Here is a 24,859-nt window from a genome sequence, read left to right on the forward strand (position 1 = left end):
CTGGTTACATTAGTTATTTTTTTTCACAGTCAATTTCCTACTCTTAGGATGACATTTTATCTTAATTTTTAACTTGGTTTTTATGAGAATTTTACATGTGAATACTCTGATAATTTCTGCATCTCTCTCTCTCTCTCTCTCTCTCTCTCTCTCTCTCTCTCTCTCTCTCTCTTTTCTTTCAACTTTTCCAGTGTCCCCTCTCAACTTCATGACCTAGTCTTCCTTTATTATTATTTCACACACATATGTGCACACATACACATATTTATATAGACACTAGGCATGTATAAATAGAACATGCATTTAATACATTTAGTATTACTCATAGGTATGTATTTTAAGACCTTCCACTGGGATTGAATAACACATCAGGGGTTTAATCCATGGAGAATACTGATTCTGTCTCTTAGAGGAAGCCATTAATTGAATGTACCTCTTCATCTAGGGATGACACTATGTGAGATTTTTCCCCCCATGTATGCTGACATATCAACTGGTGATATCATTATGCAGGTCTCATTTAATATGTTATATTATTGAGATTTAACTCATGGATACAACATCCTTTATATATACATGTATATATATATGCAAATAAATATGTATGTACATATATACATATATATGTGCATATTCATGTTACATAAACATTTGCATAGTATCATATCTACACATATATACACATTGTATTTACATATGATACTACATATAATACTACATTATAGTAGGCATCCTGGTCCTCTGGCTCTTACAACCTCTTTCTCACTTGGTTGTAATGTACCCTAAGCCATAGGCATAGGGGTTGCGTTATAGACACATTAGTTATGGTTGGGCATCACATGGGCAGTTGGCTTCTGTATTTTGAGGACTTCTGGCTTTCTGTAACCATTGCCATCCGCCGCAAAAAGGAGCTTCTTTGATGAAAAGCGAGAGCTCCTCTTATCTGTGGGCATAAGGATCATTCAGAGGGCAGAGGGAAGTGTGCTGGCTTTGGAAAGTGATAATCCTAAGTTCCCCTCAAGATTCTGTGGCCCATCAGCCATCGGTGGTTGACTTGCATCGTCCTAGGAATGAGCTCTGTGCTATTGAGTGTCCCTTGCATTCGTTTAGATAGCTGTAAGTTATTCTTGTGTGTCGGAGATGTCACATCTGGGTCAGGTTATTGATTGGCTTTCCATTTTGGCCCTTTGCATATTAAAATATAATACAAAGGAGAAAAAGATAGGAGAGTTCAAAGTCAAAGGCATCAGCTTTGAGACTCATCCTTAATCACCCACCAAGTAGTAACCAGTGAATTTTATAGTTTTAAATCTATCTTCTGTGTTGACATTGTAAAAACAACCAGCTAGCTCACAATGTTGAAGAGCTAACTTGACAAAAATTCCTCTTTCCAAGAGGTGAATAGTATATTGTTTTACAGATGAGTTAATCAAAACTTATATCAGATAGTGCCAAGTGTTAGGAAACTCTCACTTCGTAAGATTCCTTAAAGCGGGGGAACTGGGCAACAGGAATGCTGTCACAAGCTTAACCAACGAACACTAAGGTCAGGGATCAGGCTGCCTGTGTTCACACCACCAGGCTATACTTCCTAAGTGTGTGACCTTGGGAAATTTATCTCTCTAAAGGTCCATTTACAGCATGCAAATTGGGAACAGGATACCTGAACCTCAAAGCTCATCTTAGAATTAAATGTGGTTACATGGGAAAATGAAAAACGTATGCGCAGTTCTTTTTTTTTTTTTTTTTTTTTCCCAGTGTTAATGGGGCAAGAACATTTTGGGCTGAAGAAGCAAAACATAGGAAAGTGTAAAAGCTTGAGAGCACATCAGCCAAGGGGGCTGAAGCCAGATGTCTGTATTTGGTAATACACAGCCCTGGAGAAGGAGCTGTGCACTGGACAATGATGACACTCGTGTGCCCTGCAAGTGACACCATCAATTTACTTATTTATTTTTATGTGGATTAGTGTGTTGCTTGCATATGTTTCTGTGTGAGGTTGCCAGATCCCCTGGAACTGGAGTTGCAGACAATTGTGAGCTGCCGCGTGAGGGCTGGGAATCGAACTTGGGCCTTTTGGAAGAGCAGCTACTGCTCATAACTGTTGAGCCATCTCCCCAGCCCTACATCATCGATTTATAATGTTTAGCACTGGAGAGTAGATTTACTAACATGCGTGGGGCTCTGTAAGGTAATCTGGACATTTATGGCATTGAGAACCAAAGTCTGAGCTGAGAGTTGACTCAACCAGGCCAGAATGGAAGAAGTTCCTATACTCCATCCACCAGGACTTTGAAGACTGCCAGTGTGGGCACGTGCCAACGGAGACACACACTTGGTATTTTTCTACATAGAATCAATTTTTTTCTTTCCCGGGGTGTGTGCAGCAGCAGGAGCCCCTGTGCATATAGCTGCATGCATAGGGACAGAGGAAAGCAATCTGAAGATTTAAGAAACAAGGGATGAGCTAAGCCGAGTTGCAGACAGTGACAACATCAAAGGAACCAATATAATAAAAGGATTGCTTCTATGTGCATGGCTTTCACACATACAATGGCTAGGTTGTATGGGAGAGTCTCCCATGAACTTGATATTATTAAGAAACATAGAATGGGGGCTGGAAAGATGGCTCAGAGGTTAAGAGCACTGCCCGCTCTTCCAAAGGTCCTGAATTCAAGTCCCAGCAACCACATGGTGGCTCACAACCATCTACAAAGAAATCTGGTGCCCTCTCCTGGCCTTCAGGTGTACATGCAGGCAGAACACTGTATACATAATAAATAAATAAATCTTAAAAAAAAAAAAAAAAGAACCATAGAATATTCCAGGTAGTCTTATTTAAATGTAGCCTGCAAAAATGAACAGAGGAAGCTTGCATATTGGCTCTTACTGCCTGAGTTAGTACATGAGCGACCAGTCAGCCCAGGGAGGAAACCTTGTTTGCTTATGCTCAGCCCCCACTTCTTGTTCCAGTCTCTCTGGTTCTCTTGCTGCCCTGTCTCCTTTGAGCGTCTTCTGCTTTCCCTGCTGGTGTGTACACGTTCCCAGGCTGCCATGTCTGCTTTGTATCTGCAATGTCACTTCCTCTATGAGGGTGATCGAGATCAAACTGCTGGGTTTGACTTCACATTGGATAGAATCCTTTATATATTATAATAGGCCAACACCCTTGGGCTTCTTTGTGCTTTAAATTCAGTTTTAACACTAATTACATTTTTTCTATAGTTATGATTTATTTATTGTCAATTCTAGAAATGTTTTGAAAGCCCTTAAATAATTGTTTTTTTTAATAACTGAATCATAGTAATTCTGAACATTTTGTTGTAGGGTTAAGAAAAAAAGCACCATTTTAATGCCTTTTATGATTATAGGCTTAGGAGAGAAATCAAGCAAAATAGGTAGAAAATGTTATCCAAGGCTGAGTGACTTCCCTTTATAGTTGGTAATATGGATGTCTGCTTTGAAAAGCGAGTCAAAGCCAGAGCCATAGCACACAGCTTCGTAACAGTGAGGGGGCCTGACCTGATGGAAAGCATGACACTGGGGGATCAGTGTGAGGAGAGAGGGATGGGCCAGCTCTTCTGTTTACTCAAACTGGTAAAGCTTTAAAATACTACATGAAAGTGCATTGTCTTAGGACAAGCTAGAAGGCTTGGTTTAATGTAGAGAGAACTTGTTAAAAGATAAATTGGCTAATCACCCTGGCCACACTCATCTTTACTATTCAATATCCCTAAAGTTTTTTTACAGGGCTGATGACGAGCCATGGAAACAAGTCTCTTTATACACTGGTAATTCCTAAGTTTTGGCAAGTTGTATGTGAGAGAAACACTCTGCCTTCCTGTGGAGAACATTGTGTGGTGATGTGTACAGACAACTAAGAGAGCAGAACATGTCATAGACCTGGGGTTTGTAATGAGCAATTCACAAGAGGGACTTTTTTTTTTTTTTTTTTTTTTTTTTTTTTTTTTAATGACAGTAAGCGACCCCTGTAATAGTTTCAGGGAGGCTCTAAATTGCTGTAGTAAATAATAGTGGTTCAAATGAGATAACATTCTGTTATCTCCAACATGGTATACAGTTCAGATGTTTGCAGAGATCCAGGGCAAAATGTTCAGTATGATCAGAGGCATCATCCAGTGCCACCACATTCTTTCCCCATTCTGTTTCTCATGCCTTCGCCCCGTGTCATCCTCTGTAATGTGCACCTGAGCTCACTACGGTTCCTCCGGATTCTACATCACTGAGATGGAACCGAGAGAAAGACGGACGAGGAAGTTTGTTTTAAAGATGATCTAAGAATCATCTACAGCAGTTCTCTTCCTCCTCTGCCCTTGAACATTTAGCTGGATCGCCACATTAGACTGAATAACACTTCCGGTTGGACCATCACACACCGGCCAAGGGATAAGAGTGATGGTGTTGCCGGGGAAGAGAGCAGACACCTAACTACGATTGTCTTTGCTATAGCAACCTCCCTTAAAACAATGAAAGGGTAACACCAAACAAAAAATGTGCATGTTCAAAGAGATGCACTGCTTTTCAGTTAATTTATGTTTCCATAGTCATCTCATCGCTGTAGTGAATGGGTGCTTCACAGCACGTGAAGTTCCCTTTCAAGGCCAGTAGCGGTAAAAAATGAGAACACACACCGCTTCTCACGACCCGTTTATTAGGTATTGACTCTGTCAAGATAAGTCACATCATCAGTAAGCTTGAAAGAGTGTTCCCAGCTCATACTTGCTGTAAGGTAGTTTGGAATCTATAATTATATGTATAACTTACACGAGAGCTGGAGAAAGCACACAGTTAATTTTTATGTGTCCTAGACTAGAAAGCACTATTGATCTCAGTGGGTATTCCTGTCCTTCCTTTGGAACTTTGAAATTCGTTTCTAGCGCTGCTCTGATTGCATAGGATCTAGTCTTATCATCCGATTGTGGTCCCCACGCCTGCTTTTGTTCCTGCCACTTCGCATAGCCTTCTTAGACGTTGCCCTGTTTGCTTGCAGAACATAGCGAGCATTTGCTTTCATTTTCATAATACTTGCGTAGTAACTGACTTTAGATGACATTCGAATAAAACTCATTTTGTTAAGTAGATATTTAAATTTCTATTATTACAGGAAAAAACTATGCAGATAGCTAAAGGCAGAGAGGACAATAGCTATTGTCTTGTCATCCATTTCATCTTAGCTCTCGAGAAGATGATGATGGAGAGGAGCGGGGAGCTCAAATAATCCAAGACATAAAAGAATCCCAAACATGTGCAACTTGTCGGAGTAGAATAGGTGGTTAGTAAGACAGACCCTGAGAAACAAGCTGAAGTCAAGGCACCTAGTCACTTTGGGACATTCTTTTCACTCTGTCCGTGGCCTGATTTTATAAAAAGAAGTGGTTAGTGTTCCTCGGTCACACTTATAAAGGTACCCATGTTTTCAGTTTCCACTTTAATGCAGGAGCATTTGAATAACGTTACCACTTTCAGGTGACTTTTATACACACATGGCGGCAGGTGGAGACCAAGCATTGCATCTCATTCATTAAGATTTAGTAAATCAGAGCACTTAGCTGCATTGTGCTTCTCACCAGCACACCTTTCATTTGTAATCACAGTTAAAAAAACATTTTTAAATTTTTTGTTGTTATTTTGCTTTACTATTTTAAATAGTTTTGTTTATTATATTTTATGTGGACTCAGAGTTTTACTGATGTGATTTTTATGTACATGATTAATCAATAACTCCAAGAGGAAGATTGTATTAAAGTTCACTTTACAGGTGGGGAAAGTGAGGAGGGTTGGGAGACAAAAGTACCTTAGTACAGCATATCTGATATTCCAGAGCACTCTTCCATGGCCCCCTGAGATTCCGTCTTGTAGGACTTGATGTTTTCTCTCATGTGTGATCACTGTACTAGATGCATTGGGACAGTCATTTCTCTGTGGCAGATAAAGGAAGACCGAGGTCTAAAAAACCAGCAGAAAGCAGAAGAGAAAAACGGTATTCCTACAAATTACCTCAGGAGTACAACATCGAGACGGTGGTGGTTGCAGACCCAGCAATGGTTTCCTACCACGGGGCAGATGCAGCCAGGCGGTTCATTCTCACCATCTTAAATATGGTAGGTGAACCTTACGAGGCGGGAGATGTCTTCAAGAAAACTCTTAAGTAGAGTCGAATGTCAAGAAGTTCTGTTTTGTAGCACTGGGCATTGCATGTAGAACCTCAGGTCCCCTAAAGGTTATGCCTTTTGTCTTTATTTTCTGTATTTGTAAGACCATGCTGATATTACTAGTAATACTGTCATATTGGTATCTGTGCACGGAGCTACTGAAAATGATACAGAATAATTTATAGGGTAGAAATGAGCTTTTGTCAATCCACTCAACAAAAGCCATATGTAGAATTTTAAGTACTACATGTGATTCTAGTTGATGAGTAGAACCTAGTATCTATTAGATAAAATCTAAACGGGCTGAGACCCAGGAAGCTAATATGATGGCCAACTGCTAGGTGCAGAAAAGTGTTACTGTCTAATACGGGGGCAGGGGGAGGGGGCGGGAGGAGTGATATTACCACAGTAATCCTTGGATGTATTGTACTGGGCAAACGTCCTTTGAGGAAGTATAAGAAAATGCTAACAAAGAATGGTTTTTGTTTTTGTTTTTGTTTTTACAGAAAACAGAACTAAAAACTGACAGTAGTTTTTGCTCTCTCTTGCCCTTCCTCTCCCCCCAGCGGACAGTTTGTCCTACTTCAGTCCGTCCGTCCTTCATCTGCATTCTGAGACTCTACTAACCTTGGCGCGAGCCAGTCTGACAGTCCAACTTTGGTCTGATCCCTGTAAAACACAGCTCTGCTGCGTTAGTCATACATTTCATACTGCGTATTAAATGCATTTTAAGTTTAACAGAAATGTAAAAATTAAGAAACCACATTAAACAAAAAGTTTTGTTGCCTACCCGTTTCTAAAAGAAGGCTTTTCTACTAAGTTGAAGTTTTCTCCGTGTTTGGTCTTGAACAAGAGTTACCATGTTTCCATTTGGTTTAGGAGTTCTAATTTTTATTTGCTTCTAGGTTTTTAACCTTTTCCAGCACAAGAGTTTGGGCGTGCAGGTCAGCCTTCGTGTGATAAAGCTTATTCTGCTCCATGAAACACCAGTAAGAATGTCCTGAGTTTTTTTTATTCAATTAAGTGGGTGAGAAGCTGTGTTCAGGAACTTTTTAAGTAAAGAGAATTTTAGGGAATTTTTTTTATTAACTTAAATCCAAAAATATCCACTGAATCACTTAAAGTATACATAAAACTGGCCTTTGGTTTGGGTTAATCCCTCAATTTTATTTGAAAAATGGAATGTTCTTAGTTTCCAAGGATCCTAACAACAAACTCTAACTTTCCAAAATGTAGTTTTAAGTTTAAAAAAAAAAAAAAAAACGACAGCTTCATTCTATTATTTAAACATATGTGTTGAAGGTATTTTCTTATCTGTATTGCAACTGATGGAGTGCAGTCTATGACATCACTCTGGCTAATTAAAAAGTACTGATTAAGCACCACTTCAGAAAAATTCTATACATAAGTTGCAGAATAACCCATTTTTCCAACCTAAAAGATGAGATATTTAAATGTTGCAATATGCCTCTTTGATTTTCATGGTGAGTCTGCATAGACTATGTTATTATTACACCACAAGTTTCAGGTTTGTTTGTTTAATGTTATGTTTTGTTTCAGCAGGATAGATTAATACTTAATTGCCCTCCGTGTACTAATGAACGCCACATTCAGCCAGTCGGAATTAGTAATTTGGGACGTTGCCTTGGGATTAATGAGTTGATTAATTAATTAGGTATATCTGAGAACAATCGGTCTGGAAAATGAAAGCGACCTCTGTTGTAGGCAGATCTGTATATCGGGCACCACGGGGAGAAAATGCTGGAGAGCTTTTGTCAGTGGCAGCATGAAGAATTTGGCAGGAAGAACGATGTGCATCTCGAGATGTCGACGAGCTGGGGAGAAGAGGTTGCTTCGGTGGATGCTGCCATTCTTATCACAAGGTAACGTTCCCAGAGCCAGTGAAGTCCCCTTCTCAATCCTGCATCTCTGCTGCGAATTCCAGGATTCCTTGGCATAATGATCTTTGGCTTCTCCGTCCATTTATCATTGATTTCTCAGAAGCATAATGTTGGATAGATGCTTTGCTGACAAAACATTGGTTAGTTATTTTTTTTTTTTTTTTTTTTTTTTTTTTTTTTGCTCACAGCCGCTGTTATCAACGATATACCCACTGATAGTTTCTTAAAACTAAGGAGAATTTTGGTAGAAGTTGAGTAAGTACCACGAGCCAATCCTATATGTGTTTTAGCCATCACCGCACAAAGTGACTCCCTAAGTAGAATTCAGTAACTTGTCATTTCTCTGGGTCCTCTGAGAAAAGACTTCCTGATGTACCTGTGGCCAATTGACTGTCAGTTGCAAAGTGAATGCGCTTAGCACAAATACTTGTGATGTGAGAGGTAGGACAGCTCCATAGCTTTGAAAACATAAAACAGTCCACCACAATATGTACTGTGTCTGTTCTGCATAGTTTGACTTCTCAGCAAAAGCTAACAAAAATGGACAGAAATCCACTGTGTGCCGGTGATTTCATTTTAGACTAAAAATTTATATCATCTCAGTCACAGCACCATGACTTGGCTGAAATAAACCCATGGGGCTAATGATAGTTTCTTATCAGTTATATTCAACAATTCTTAATAAGCCTTTTGAAAAGAAAAACTGCATGAAAGAACACGTGTGGTCTTCTACTTTGAAGCAGCTGGGTGCACGTAATGTGCACTTGGACTTCCGTGCTGAACAGCCACAGAACTGGAAAGCTTAGGTGCCAACAGCTTGAAGTCATTGGAGTATAATCCCTAAAAGAAAGAAAAATGTACCGGTGAAGCGCCACAGCCACTTCCGCTCATTCCAACTAGTAAAATAGCTAGAATCTTAGTGTTCACTGGGTTGTTTCTGCGAATGCCAGAGAACAGAGCCCTATGCATGAAAAGGTGCCAAGAGGCATGTGTGTTCCTATAGACTGAGACTGTCCCCAGTTTCCCAGAGTCTTGTTGCTATGGAGTCCAGATTTTTTAAAAAGACGATGCTAACTGAGCGGAGTCAAGCTGCACACGGGAGGCAGTTTTGTGATACCTTTTCATAGCTCTCAGTATGTATCTAAGACAACAGCATGGAAACCCAGAAGGACCTGTTCTGACTCTGCGTGATCTCCCGTGTTTAGTGGAGATTGAGTTCCCCTCATCCGCAGGAGGCTTGGAAATCCTCCCTGGCCTTTGGTAGACCCTCCATGGGTGGCTTGGGAGACAAAAGCAAAAGGCAAACAGAGCTCCCCAAGTGCTTTCTTTTCTAAGATTTGCCTTGGTCACGGTGTCACTTTGAAGCATTGGAACAGTGACTAAGACATGCACATTCCTTTAAGCAACATGGAGAGAAAATCTTTATAACAATGAAAGATGTAAGTTTACCCCTTGAGAGTAAGCTGTCTGGAAATAGACTTATACAAGTCCCAACAACAAATTTTAATAAACTCACCAACATAATTCAACAATAAGAAGATAATCTATTTCCTCATGGGACACTTAGAACTATGTTACTGAAAAAATGAGTGACAAGATTCCTTGAAAACTCATGTAATGCTTATTAATATAGGACTGTAGGTTGACTCATGAAGGGTACAACTGTAGATGCTTCAGTGTACACCAGAGAAGAAAATCTTCCCGAAGAGGTGGAGGACAATGCCTTCTTAAATACAAAATAACACTAATTAGAACAAAACAAGAAGCTTGTTACTTTGTTATTCATCTTTCTGTTACTGTGACAAATACATGGTACACTTGGTAGGGCTAGAAAGAGCTGTGAGGTGAATATGATTAAAATGCATCACACACAATTCTCAAAGAACTAGTAAAAATAGAAAAAGATAAAAACTATGCTAAAAAGTTAAATTAACCCCTTTGGTCTATATGTTTGTTTTTACATTGAACATTCATATATCAGCACCCTAGATCATATTTTATATATTTAGTAACAAAAATATAAGCATTTATTATTGAAAAACCTTTTTGAACATTTGTGATAATAACAAATATAACTGTTGATAAGTGAATGGATTTATTTTTATTTATCCATTTGATTAAAAACTCATCAAACCCATTAATAAGTTTAAGATAATGAAGTAGCATTTATAAAATCACTGATTTCACCTTCTTGATCATATTTCTTTAATCATTCTTATTTCATATCTGTTTTCATTAGCAATTGAATCTACATTGTTTTCAAATGAACACTTCCAGTAGACTCTAATATTTTCTGAGTTCGGTTGCTTCTATTTTAAAAATATTTTTCATTACGAGAATTTCCATATTTTATCATGAATCAAAGCATGTAACCTCCTTGCTTTAATGAGGAAATTTATTGTGTTAGGATCAACATCTGGGTTTTTGTTTAACCCTTTACGTTTGTCCTGTGTCCAGTGACTATAGTAGCTGTCCTATCCATGAAACATGAAATTTATTGGTTTTTTTATTACCTCCCTCATAGAAAATTTTATATTAAATTAATGTCATTTTAATGAGCAGATGCATAAATGTTGGCACATGTATTAGAAACAGAATATTCCCTCCATTATTAAAGAAGTTCCCTGGGCTCTTTTGCAGTTTTCTGTGCATACAGAATAGGCAGCATTTGCATGCATTAATTAGCCCAGGTCTACAACCTCATATAAAAAGAATTATCCTTCTGACTTTGTAATTAATTTTACATTTTTATTTATTAGAATGTCTTTGACATCTGCTCTATGTTATTGCACATACTAATAGTTTGATGCTACTATATTTGAGTTTTTAAAATGTTGGGTGGTTTTTCTTTTCTTTTTTATTATGTTGCAAATGACAAGCCTTATAGACAAATAGAATTTAGGGAACAATCCAGTCTAATATGAATTATTTAGTAATTCTGTAAATAAGTCTTCTTAGACATAAAATATAGACCAGAAGAGTCTTCTTTTTCATTATTTCATGTTAATCGTGTGTTTTGCATTTTTCTTCAGCATGAAGTTGATAGAAATGTGATAAGAAAATAATATGGTTTGGAATGAATAATATCTAGGAAAAGGAATATTAAAATTATATACAGAAAGTATATCAAGGGAAATATTTTAAGTTGAAAGCTAGATTAACTTGCACGGGAAGCATATGCTGCCAGCTATGTATTTGCATCGCCAGTCCATTGGCTTTCGAGGTCCAGCCTTTTACCTCCTCTCGCTCCGTTTCAGCCCCTGTCTCGTAAACCTAACATTATGTTTGATCAATAGCAAGCACATAATTAAAATAGGCGCTAGTGTTTTACTACTATTGATTCCTAAAGAGTAGAGAAGAGATTATACAGGGCAAAGATGTAAGCAAGTAAGGCTGTAGCATGTGCTGTGTGCCTGCATTTGGACATTAGACCTTTGGGTGCCCTCTGTTCTTCTGCAGTTATCTATCTCCCATAATCCAGTGGTTACTTATGTCTGGAAGCATAACATGGTCTCCTGGCATGGTAGTGTGTACCAGGAGTCCTGACTACTGTGATGCTGAAGGGAAAGAGTCTCCTGAGCTCAGAAGTTGGAGTTCAGCCCGAGCTCCATAGGGAGACCTCTTCTCAAAAGCAGACAACAAACTTCTCACATCACAGAGGGTGACTACTGGAAATTACAGTCAAATTCAGGATGGGTGAGCTTCAGGGATTCATTATCTTATCAAAAAAAAAAAAAAAAAAAAAAAAAAAACCAAAACAATTACCCAATTCCTTATACCTAAAGGAATAAGTCCTGTTATCTTCTTATCAATAAACAGTTTCTAGGTCGTTTACTTATGATAAAGAGAGGAAAGAGCAGTGTAGCACACCTTTATGTGGGCTGTGGGTGTTGCTCAGCAGGTAAAGTGCGTGCTTAGCATGAGTGGGTTCCCATGGGCTTCCTCTTCACCTGGCTGATTGGCTTCTTTGAGATCGATTGTTGGCCTTAAATCCTGGAAGAATGGAGTTCCATTCAGAAACTCTTTTTTTACACTTATGTTGTTTAGGTCACTGTGTTTATGTCTAGCAGTTTCAGTATTTCAGGTGTCACATGGTGGTCTGTGATCGATCCACTTGGATTTGACTCTTGTACAGAATTAAAGATATGGGTCTGGATGGACTCAAAAGCAGATTTTTACTTTTACTCTTCAAAGGAGGGAGGAAGAAGGAGAGAGCGAGAGGGACAGAGTGAACACTTCTAGATCCTGTGAAGTCATTTCTCTACTCGTAGCTAAACTAAGTAAAGACACAACAGCAACAAAAACTATAGGTCAATATCCCTGATTAATATAGGTTCAACCCCTTCAATGAGTAAACATTTCTTATCATTACTGCTCTTTCTTGCTTTCCCTAGCCATAAATATGAGAGCTCTTAATAAAACAGAACAAAATAGCACTATATTCATCGTACTTTCAACAGACATAGAATATTATAATTAAAAACTACCTGCTCAGATATGTACATAGGAAATACAACACAGAGTGGGGTTTACAATTTATTACTATTTTATACTTCCCATTTTTCTTAAAACTTTATTAAAAAAAACTTTATTCCAAGCCCTTTTTTGTTCATATACATTCCTCTAGGAAAGGGTTAGAATAGTTTCATCAGATAATGCATAGTTTTATGTTCAAATTTTAAAACAACTTTTAATTAAAACTATATTCTCACAATATAAATGAACCCTCATAGCAAAGTTAAAGAAATATTTTCTATGTTAACAGATAACATTCATTTTACAACTCTTATGCCCCTTTCTTACCAAAAGTTAACATATGTCATACGTATATTATGCACACATTTCTTTGTGTTTCTTTCACCTTCTATATATCTTTAAAGTATTTTCATGGCATACATTGTATCAGGCACAGTAAGCCCAGACCCCTTGATGTCTTCTGTTCCTAACTCATAGAACCATAAACTTGTCACCTTATATATCACAAGGAATCTTGCATATTTCTTAAAGAAGATTTGTGTTTACACACTGAGTTTGCTTGCAAAACCATGGGTAGCCTTTCCAAGTCAAATACTGAATTTAGTAGTATCTGCAAGGTTCCTTGTGGTATATAAAGTGACAAGTTCGTGGGACTAGAAGATGTTAGACTGTTGACTTTGAAGATGGCCAAAGAGGCCAAGTAGAGAATGCATCCAGTGTCAGAAGCTGGAAAAGGCAGTCTCCAGGATCTTTATCTATGACACCATACATGTGCCAATACTCAATCAGAGTAGTACTTTAAAGTACTTGTTCTGTCAGTGATGTACACAAATAAACTGTCCCTTGGGGCATGCTGACTCTTCTCCCTCACCCACCTGTGAGGTGAGGCAAATGTGGAGGATCCGAACCTCTGCTGCCAGTGAAAAACCAGAGCACTAAGGAGAAAGTTTTAATCCTGATTGACCTCAACCCATCTGGTCAGATACACCCATATGAGTGCTCTGTGTAATCTGGAGAAACATCTTGCTTACTAAATAGTGTAAAATAATGATGATCAGGCCTTAAATTTGTAAGGAAGTTGTGGGAAAAAATGAGAAAATTTAATTGTCAGGGATCCTGTGCTCTTACCCATGTGTGTCAGCTTAATTTAAAACCGAGTTACGTTTCTACTGGGTGCTCATCTTAGCCAATTGCTAAATGTTGTACATTATGTAGACGCAGTACTGGGAAGACACTGTAGCTTACAGATTACATTTGATTTCAGATAAAATGCGTAATGTTCTTATAAACTTGGACATATCTGAGGCAATATGTTTGTTAAATTGTTCTGCGCGATACAATAAAGCAAATAGTTTAAAGCTGACCTAGTGCAGTGGACTCATGGTAACAAAGAGTGCTTTCCCCATCTGTCAACTCTACACTTTCTTAGCAAGTTGTCACATTTCTCTCGAGTGTAATAGAGAGAGCCTAAGTATTTGCCTCTTGAAAATATTTTTATTTAAAATTTGATTTTCATAATAAATTTTGCCTTTTGCATTTTAAAAATCATTCTGGCTTATCTGTAATCCTTCTGAAAATGAATTTCAAATGAGTGCCATTGGCAAGTAAAATAGAAAATTTAATAAAACATAGATGCCAAAAGTATCTTGATTTAATAAAAATTACAGGATCATTTCTGAATGAATCATTTATAGGTATATCCCAGGGCACTGTAAAACTTTACAGTGAGATTTATTCTCAGATGCATCTTCATTCCTGAAAATTAAAGATTATTTTTTTTAATATATGTCAGAACATTGACAGGATTTATTGACCTTTCTTAGTTTAGACTCAAAGTATCATTTCCATAAACTCACATAATGAAATTCTCTGAGGCTAACTTCATGAACACCAAGTCCACATGAGCCAAAAATGGGAATTTAAATCTGTATGAACACATGTCTAAGCTGCAAACGATTCTATATTCTCAACCTCACACACGTGAAAGATCATGAAACTAGTAATATATTACTTTGGCCATCTGGACAAACGTATCTGACCAGTGAAGACTAAGAATCTCAGAGTCATGTGAGGTTAAGTGCTTCAGGCAGCTCACCCTTCGGCTGTAATGGAGATGCTTCCAGTAATATTGGGAAGAGGATGACCTTGCAGGTTCAATATAAAAAGTAGATGTTAATCATTTCTTTGTTTTGCTAAGTGAACAGAAATAGGCTGTGTGAAGGCTCTGAGTACCATTGACAATAAACAGTGCATTTGTCATAGTTTTATAATGCTTACTTACAGATGAAGTCCCTTGGTTTGCATTATGTAAATCAAATAGTTACATTGCAACTTCATGCACCAAGATATGATGTATTATATATCTAGAAATAAAAGCACATAAAACTTTTCCTTCTACGTTGGCATATACTTTACACTCAGTGATTTTGGCCCTGAGGTTGATCATATTTTATGTGATTCTTTAATTTGCTGTATTGTCATAGCATTCAGTTGTGCCTGTTTGGTGTGTTGTTTGTTACCAAGATAATTTTAAAAAATAGAACTATCTGTAATTTAATACAATAGCATCTTAGGCTTCTTGCTCATTGATTCCATTACAGAGGTGAATGTGCCTCACATTTTAAATGACTCTAGAGAATCCTGCTTCATTTTATAATCATGGCATCTTAGATCCAGATAAAAGTGTGTCATTTCATTGGAACGTACAGGTCCTCTCTTAACTGAAGCACGGGAAAATGTTTCTTGACTAGTAGGTGACTACACCTTGATTTTTAGGCAGTGCTCAGCATGGGCAGCTTGGCGTTATGCCCCTGTGAAAAGCTGATATCTGTGGTTCTCTGTGTTGAGTGGTTTGTCACTTACTTCCTGTGTCTATAGCAGCAATCCTTTCCTAAAGCCTTCTACCTGCAGTCCATCATACCCTGGATGCACTTTGCTTCGTGGAAATAAATTTGCATCCGTGATTGGAATTAGTTTGAGATGAGGATACCGACTCTGCCTAGGTTGACCACCAGGTGAAACAGTTCTCCGGTGGTTATGGTGCTTGCACAGGGCCTACAGTCATTGACGCACCTGGCCTGAGGAAAGACATTGAAGAGGGGCATGATGGTAATTTCCCCCGTGGACATTAGATAATAGTCATGAACTGCCTGTTACTCTAGGCTACATGATATACCCTGTTGCAAAAACAGACAAAACAACAACGAGGAAAAGAGTACTCAGTTTCAATTGAGACAATGAGAACATATCTTTGAGACACTAATGCGGACCTTTGAAAGATTTGATCTGTGTCTTTTCATGTTACAAAATGTAATAGAATAGTGCATATATATCTTTTCTCTGCATATTGGCATTTGTTGTTAAACAAATCTGTCATGTTATGTTACTCAATTTCTATGTGGCAGGTTACAGATTGAGTTAATTCTGTTTAATTTTGTGAATAGCTAGCTTGACTAGATGGTAAGAAAATGCCCGATTTTAGAACATTTATAAACGGAATTTAAAATATAAGAAGCATCTTTTATGTACACTGGTTTGCCCTAAGCAATAAAACCTGTCGAGGAGCAATGCAACTTTAGGAGGAAATGCTGCCCTGTGGGAGTTTGTTCTTGTGAATTTTAAATACTTCCTTTGAAGTACTTTGCATATCCTGTTTCATGATTTACTTAGGTCCATGCAGAGGAAAGCTTTCAAGGCTAGGCAAAGTAGAAAGTACAAATGAAAGGATTACAGATGACTGTGACTCATGGATATCTAGACCTTTCATAAAAGTGTATGTGTGTGTGGTCAAAGCTCTGCCAACTGCCATAGGCCACCAAGAAAGGATCACTCTGTATCATCTATGACTGTAGGACAGGAACAAAATATCTCCCTAAACAATCACTCTGTGGATTTGCATTTAAGATTTAATTACTTGGCAAAAATATTTTCATAACTGCCCTCTTTCAATGTATATCATACAAAAGCAACTCAATTAAAGAAGCAGTGATCAAGTTCATAATTAATTCCAAAGTGAACAATTGGATCATCTTTGATTATGAGAACCCATTGTAACAGTAATGGGTAATACATTAAAAATAATGACAACTATAAAATAATCACGCTTACAAGATTAAAAGTTTTAAAAAGTCAGATATTTAACAGTGAAATACTTGGAAAACAGAATGTTTGTTTTGAATACTGAAAACAATACTATAAAAATGTTGTGTTTATGCTTAGAAATCTCCAATTGTTAGTTGCTGATCTGATTAGATACAGATGAAGCGAACACTAATGAGATGGATGGTAAAAATCTGAGAACTTTATTCAGAAGTCTGTACAGAGTGGTTAAGAGCTAGAATTACAGAAAGCTGTCAAGAGTTTGCTGAAATGAGAAAGGATTAATTAACATAAGCCCCAGGATGTTCCACAGAAACAGAGAAGAATGACTGTCAGAGAGAATATTATAATTTTTTTCTTCTTTCCATGGATCTTAAAAATTGAAAATTAACCCAAATATCACAGGAGATAAATAAAAATAGTACCAGCTCCTCAACCCATCTAGTTACATCTGAAGAATTATCCAAAGGAAACCAAAAGTCAAAACTAACCAGAAGCCAAATTCATGAAATAGGAGCAAAAATATGCTGGTAGATACTACTAACGTTTATGAGTGAGAGAATAAAATGATATCTGATCTTCTAGGTTCTATGAGTCACTAATGCCAACCTAAAACTCTCTCTTCAAAGCCAGGCATGTGACACATACCTTTAATCCCAGCACACTGGAAGCAGAGGCAGATGAATCTTTGTGAGTTCGAGGCCTGCAAGGACTACATAGTGAGACCGTGTCTCAAAACAATGCCCACAAAAGTTCTACAATATAAAATAGCTTTGTAATTTGAGTAAATAGAAGACTTTGAAAACAAGGGAAACAAAACCAGGGTCTGTTTACTGTTATGAATATAGTTTACTTTGTTACACTTAGGAATAATGATGTGGTTTCCTAGTTTTGAAAAAAGGCAAGCTGTGATTGATAAACCATTAAAAGACAGAAAACTTGCTGAGAATGCATTGATGGTTCTAAAAGGTCCCTATTTTAAGATTCTATAAACAAAGATGGATGCAGGGGAAACAACTGAGCTGGACAGATATCTGCTGTGTAGTCTGCTCCCAAGAATCCATGAGGACAAATCCAGTGTAAAGATGTGGAGACAGAGACTGCTCCTTGTTGCCCAGTGGCCAGCCAGCTTAGCCCACATGGTGAGGACCCAGGCAGGCCAATTAAATCTGTCCCTAAATAAATAAATAGGAGAGTGACCAATAAACAACAACACAAGAGATTGAACTTTGATCTCCACATGCCTGCCCATACAGATGCATGCTCATCCACACACACACAAATACACCAGCACACATAAACAGACTTGCCCATGTTACAAACATATTACCCACCGAAATAAATGAACAGATAGATGATAGCTATTATCCAAGCCAAGACTGAACTGCTATTCTATTAAAAAACAACAACACAACAGACTAGCTGAGCATGGTATAGGTCTGTAAAGCCTACATTTGGTGGCTGAAGTAAGAAGTCGTTGCAAGTTTAAGGTATGCGTGGTCTGCATGTCAAGCACTACTAGGCAACCGAGAGCTACAAAGCAAGACTTTACCTTAAAAAACAAAACAAATGAAAAAGAAAAAAAGCAATGAAAAACAGAAAAAGGTAAGACAGATGCTGAATTAAAAGAATTTTTTTGCCTTTCAGCTATGTCTTGGCAGAATAATGGCATCGTTAAGAGCCCAGGCTGCTTCTCCAGAGGAACCAAATTCAGTTCTTTGCACCCATGTTGGGTGGCTTACAACTACCTGTAATTTCATTACCAGAGGATATGACACCTGCTTCTGGCCTCTGTGGGCACCAGTATACACATACAAGGAAAAGTAACAATAATTAAAATGCACACACACACAAATTAATATTATTTTGGAACACTAGAGAAAAGTGTAAAAAAGGGTTAACAAGGAACAAAATTGATCAAAGAATTGAGTGAAAACAGCATCATAAATAAGATAGTAAGTCCAATTAAACCAATAAAAAGCATATATTATCTATACATTAAATCATTTATAAGAATATTATATAGGTTTCTCTACATGTTTAACCATGTTCTATTTGAAAGAGACTCATAAAAATGAAAGTTGAATCCGACACAAAGGGAAAGTTTCCTAACATACACATTAATGTTTAAAATGCTAGGGATGTTTTCATTTGTTTTTGTCAACTTAATACAAAATAGAAGCCCCTGGGAGGAGGGAACTTCAGTTGAGGAAATGCCTTCATCTGAGTGACCTATAGGCCTGTGTGTGTTTGTGTGTGCGTGTGTGTGTGTGTGTTGGAGAGCAGTACACTGTGTGTGGTCCTACCATTGAACAGTGGTCCTTAGAGATACAAGGAAGGATCTGAACATAAGCTTGGAAGCAATCCAGTAAGCACCATTCCTACATGTCTTTTTCTTTGCTCCTGGAGTTCTTGCCTTCGTTTTCTTTAATGATGGACTGTGCTTGGGACAAGGGAGCCAAATAAAGCCTTTTCTCCCACAAGATGCTTTTGGTCAGTGTTTGATCATAGCAACAGAAAAGCAAAGTAGAACAACAGAGAAGTATGATCTTTATCCAAAAATAAAGCCAATAATTCTAAATAGATAAAATTCATAAAAACTGAGAGGGTTTAATAATTCAATAATTTAGCTTTGAAGTGAACAAAACAAAAATTAATAGACACTCATGCGGAAACATAAAAATCTTATAACCTTAATGGAATTTTAACACTTCCTCTTTATTAGTAAATGCAAAAAAATCCCCCAAAGTATTTTATTTTATTTATTAAGCAATTCTATCTCATAACATGTAATAGGTTAATGTGGTTAACATGTATAGAAATCTGTTTGAAAAAATAATTCATTTAAATATGCAATGGAATTTATGAGACCACATATAGCTGCCAAATTGTAATGGTTTTTTGGTTGTTTGATCAAGATGCAAACTGAAAGCCATGGTCGTTGATATCAACATCATTAATGAGTAGCAGCAATCCTGTACTGTGTCTTTCTGATGGTTAATAGTTGAATGTTTTTCTTTATAAGCATATATTAATTGTACAAAGAAGTAACATTGTAAAAATTTCCATATATGCAATACAGAACTTTGACCATATTTATCCTTTTTTACTGTATTCTAAGTATACCCTGATTTTTCTCCTTAGTTATACACTAAATGTGTTGTTTCATTATGTTTTTCTTTTGTTTTAAAAAGATTTTTAATTAAAAAATTAAGTTTTAATTCTAATTAAACATATTTTTCTTTCCTTCAACTTCTTAGAGAGCCTTCTCACTTTCCTCCCATTTAACTTTGCGTTCTCTGTCTGTCTGTCTGTCTGTCTCTGTCTCTGTCTCTGTCTCCCCCATTCCTCCCCTTAAAAAACCCCAAAGCATAGAACGAACCACCAAGGTATAAGACAAAGAGATGCCAAGTGAAGCACGGAGTTCTCTTTGGTAAACTAATTTCTTGTAAAAGTTGTTTGTTTGTTTATTTGTCTTTCTGTCTTTCTGCTGTGTGTGGATGAACTACTGTGCACTAGAGGCCAGACCCGGTATTCTTCGATCTGGAATGGAATTCCATGTGATGATTGTGAATCACCACGTGATCTTCAGAATTGAGCCCAGATGCTCTGCAAGAGCCAAGGGAGCTCTTAATCACTGATTCATCTCTCCGAGACACGGATGCATTAAGTTTCCTTAAAGTTTATTTTCTATTTTAAAATGGGATTCAGATTCTGTAGTTGGTAGTGGCCTTTAAACAAAGCTAATAATTTCTGATCACACAGACACACAGAGAGTAAACAAAGCTAATTTCTGCTCAGGCACAGAAAGAGGGGGTGGCAAGGAGAAGAGGAGACAGCTGGATATTCAGGAATAGGGAATAGACTGTGTCAGTTTTGAGAGTAAATTTATCTAAAATTTAAATGCAAAAAATGAGATATTACTCATATGCTCATATGAGATACAAGAATAGCAGCAACAGAAAGAATCTGTTAAAATATCAATAATTGCCATATGCCTAACATTGTTTTAACCACTTATGTGGGAGACTCATCTAACTTGTACGATAAATACATATTTTAAATGATTTGTGCATACTAGATCATTTATATGGCACAATAAACATATAGGTGTGTTCCCCCATGCTTTAAACGAGGTGCCTAAGATACAGATAACAAATTGTTTCATGGCTCATCACTAGCGACAGACAGATAAATCAAAACTGCTTCATATAGCATATCTCCTAAGCCAAACTCTGACTATGTTCTCTAAATTGTGGTCTGTGGAATCATAAATACGTGGGAATAAGAGTGAGTATTGCTAAGGAATGATCTCTCACACACAAGACTGAAATCTGAAAATCTGAAAAGATCAGAACATGAGCTATAATCCCTAGAGCCAATTTATGTAAAATACTAATGTCTTCATGTTCCTTCAAAAGTTCATTTCAGTCTTTGCAAATGCTTGCCACTCTTGGAAAAGAAACTGTAGATAGCTTTAAATTATGTTTCTTACCTCTAAGTTCCCAACATGAAAGTATCTTGTTATATGCAGTGTTAAAATATTTTACCATGGTTAGTTATTTCCCAGTATCGTAAACTATTTTTAGCAAGACAACAAATTTTTGCATAAAAAAAATAAAAAACAAAGCATGGTTTTATTTCTAAAATAGTGTCTAGTAAACAATATATCTCATATTTGTTATTAAATCCTGATTAATCATCTTTTCAGACTTACTCCTTAACCTTATTCTGAGTTATATTAAATTTGAGGCATGGATGATGTGGCTCATGTGACTGTGGATATGAGTCTCATGGTGACTGGTGATCCTCGGAAAGAACCTATCCTTACTCTGATTTTCTCCTTTCCTTTCCAGGAAAGATTTCTGTGTCCACAAAGATGAGCCATGTGATACTGTGGGTGAGTATCTTATGGAAAACATTCAGTTTGAGGAGCACTGGAAAACTTAAATGCACCAGTTGCTTGAATATAATAAATTATTGAGGGTGCTGACTTTGAAGGAAATGTTTTTCAGTGTCATATATACATTCATACATTCATACATATATACATATGCACACATGTGCACACACACACATTTCATGCAAGGTTACTCTGGAGTCAATAGGATATATGTAACTGTCTTTCTGGTATGTCTGTTAAAAGAAGAGCAGCCGGGTGGTGGTGGCGCATGCCTTTAATCCCAGCACTTGGGAGGCAGAGGCAGGTGGATCTCTGAGAGCTCAAGGCCAGCCTGGTCAACACAGAGAAACCCTGTCTCGAAAAAACAAAACAAAAAAGAAGAAGAAGGAGGAGGAGGAGGAGGAGGAGGAGGAGGAGAAGAAGAAGAAGAAGAAGAAGAAGAAGAAGAAGAAGAAAAGCTGTCTCAGTAGAGATTTATTTTTTCAAAGAAACTAGACAGGGCAAAGTGAAGGCTCAGCAGCTGAAATCACTGGTTGTTCTTGCAGAGGACCTGCCTTCAACTCTCAGCACCCACATGGCAGCTTACAACCACCTCTGATTTCAGTTCCAAGGTATATATGCTGTCCTTTGCTCATTTTTGCTGATACCAGGCATGCACATAGTACACAGATATACATGCAGACAGGACATATAAACAAATAAACAAACACGTAAAACAAAGACCTAAGCGCCATACATATGAACATATATTCTTCCATTTTAGACAATGCTGATGTAGATAAAAAGTTGTTGTTGTTAAGATACACTTAAGAGCTACAGTCTGATTTTGGCATATATTATGTAAGGTTCCTTTCTATAGGGTAGCAAGTATTTAATTTGCCCTTCTTTGAGTTTTCCCCTTGTGCATTGCAAAATGAGCAATTAAAAATAGACAGATCGGCTGGAGAGATGGCTCATCAGCTAACAGCTCGTCAGAAGATGCAGCTTCAGTTCCAGCACCCACATAATGGGTCCCTACAGCCCACGATTCTAGGTCTTGCGGCTCCACCCATCTCCTGGCCTTCATGGGCACCAAGCATGTCTGTGCTACACTTGCATGCATGCAGTCAAAACTGATCTATGCAAAACATTTTTTAGGTGGCTAGAAATCAAATAAAGTCCATTCATATTTTTTAAATGACTCTAAGTATTTCTGTTACTTTAATTTCTCACCAGTAGTCTCATATGTTTAAATTCTTGGGAAAAATCTGAAATGTAAATTACAAAGGAAATGATGATAATGATGGAGTCAGGGACTGTTTGACTCAGAAGGGCACGCAGTAACATAAGAGCTAAACACCCAAGACGCCTGAGTTCACCCAGACATGGTCTCCCTCACATCTTCACCTCCATCCTTTAGTTTTCTTCTATTCCTCTCCCCAGACACTTAAAGCATGACGTGGTTTTAATCACCTGAACCTTGGAATATTTCGTCTCAAGTGCTCTTGTTTTACCAGAGGCACACCTTCCTCAACTCAGAAAGCCGGTTATTATCCCTTCCACACATATGCATATGCATAACTCCTTAGTTGGAAGACGGTCAATAGCTCACCATGTTCAAACAAGTGCCAGGATGCAGCCACTGTGGTGCTGTCTGTGTGAGTAGTCTCTGCCCGCCAAGAACAGGGCGTTAGGAGACCGGGATGGAGCCAGTTTAGTGTATGAAGTTGCCATGGTTGGGACTGCAGACTGTCTTATGTTTTCATATAGAAACTATAAGTGGTTTCTATATGAACTCAGCAGTTGCTAATGAAGAATACTATACGTCTAATCACTACAGTTGCGAATGGAAGCAGGCCGTTATAAATACAGTGTCCTCCACCACAGAACGGGAGAAGGGAAATGTCTTTCTCCTGATGGACACTTAAATCTTTGTGTCTAACCCAGAACCCACTTTAGTGTTTGGGTTTATTGAAATGAAAGCCAATAGAAATCTCTGTTATTTAATCCAGTTTTAGTGTTTTTTTATCCTGTTATTTCTAGATGTGGGTAAGCACTATGTATTCTGTAACAAAACAGAAAATTAGGGTATAATATTAGTAACTTTTCTATAATCAGGAAAATGGTTGGTGTCTCTATACAGTGTGTGTGTATCCAGCCCGCAGTCTGCAGCCCACGTGTATGTAGGGCCATGTCAGTCAGACATGTGTGCAACTGCATGCACGGCTGTTGGAGAGTGTGCTTGTCACATCAAGGCAGTTCCCTATCACTTTATAAAGATTGCACTTAGATCTACTTTACTTTTTTCAATTCTGATGAAAAAGGTGTTTCTAGGGTTGGTTGGTTTTAAATAGCCATATAAGGACCATTATGTAAAATACATAAACATTAGTATTTTGTCAGTTTTGTTATGAGGTTATACTTTCTAGTAAAGCAAAGGGGTCTCAGGTTCAAATTAGTATAATATTTATTTATACACATTTTTAAATCTCCCAATAAAATATGAAGGGTTGTATTTCTGTCCGATACTTTTCCTAAAACGTGATCCTTCTTTTCACCTTTTACTTATAAATGATTTGGATTTAGCCTGTTATAGACAATGAGAAATTCATTTTATTTAATATATGGAGCAGTTAAGTGCCCTGGGATATATTTAGGGGAAAATATACCATATAAGTATAATGTATAGTATATTGAAGTTCAAAGTGGAAGGTCTAGCATAATGAAAAGAGAAATCACATTCATAATATGAAGGACAAAATATTATTTTAAAAGACCCTTTATTTCCATCAGATTGTTCTGGTGATACAATGCAGTCCTTAAAATTCTGGAAGAAGTTTAAAAGGCCTTGGCTGGCTGACTTTAAGTATCACACCTAGAACTTAGGCATGAGAGTCGCAAAGGTGCTTGTGAAGAGAAAGCATGAGGAACCCCTGTCAATTCTGATATCAGAATCCACCAGACAGTGATAAAGAGAATGCATTTGTGTGTGGGGAACTGGTACATCAGGCAGTTCAGCAGGTAAGATTATACTCAACATTATGTTACAAAGATGGGCAGTTGAAACCAATCGAAGGATTTCAATTTTCCAAAGTACAAAAAGACATTAAAATTTTTTTTCTTTCTTTTATGGAATAAACAGATTGTTCAAAGAGGGTGTAAAATGTCAGCCACAAAGGAAATGCTCCATAATTTGGGCATTGCACTGTTCAAACATTCTACATAACAATGGCCATGAGTTAGGGTAAAAGAAAAACAAGCTTCTCTCGAGAAAAATGTTATATTCCATAGATTGAAAAGTGCTCAAGTCTCCTTGATTTCTAGCATAC

General features: G+C 37.5%; 1 protein-coding gene across 1 annotated transcript in view; it reads left to right on the forward strand.

The window, feature by feature from the left end:
- Positions 1-24,859, forward strand: part of Adamts19 (ADAM metallopeptidase with thrombospondin type 1 motif 19) — a 203,366-nt gene that overhangs the window by 48,849 nt on the left and 129,658 nt on the right. The window contains exons 4-7 of the mRNA XM_051163590.1: positions 5,950-6,122; positions 7,079-7,162; positions 7,899-8,056; positions 21,505-21,548. Of these exons, the coding sequence (XP_051019547.1) occupies positions 5,950-6,122; positions 7,079-7,162; positions 7,899-8,056; positions 21,505-21,548 (459 nt within the window). The remainder of the gene's footprint in view (positions 1-5,949; positions 6,123-7,078; positions 7,163-7,898; positions 8,057-21,504; positions 21,549-24,859) is intronic.

Source organism: Acomys russatus, chromosome 20 (genome assembly GCF_903995435.1).
Source record: "Acomys russatus chromosome 20, mAcoRus1.1, whole genome shotgun sequence".
Lineage (NCBI taxonomy): Eukaryota > Metazoa > Chordata > Mammalia > Rodentia > Muridae > Acomys > Acomys russatus.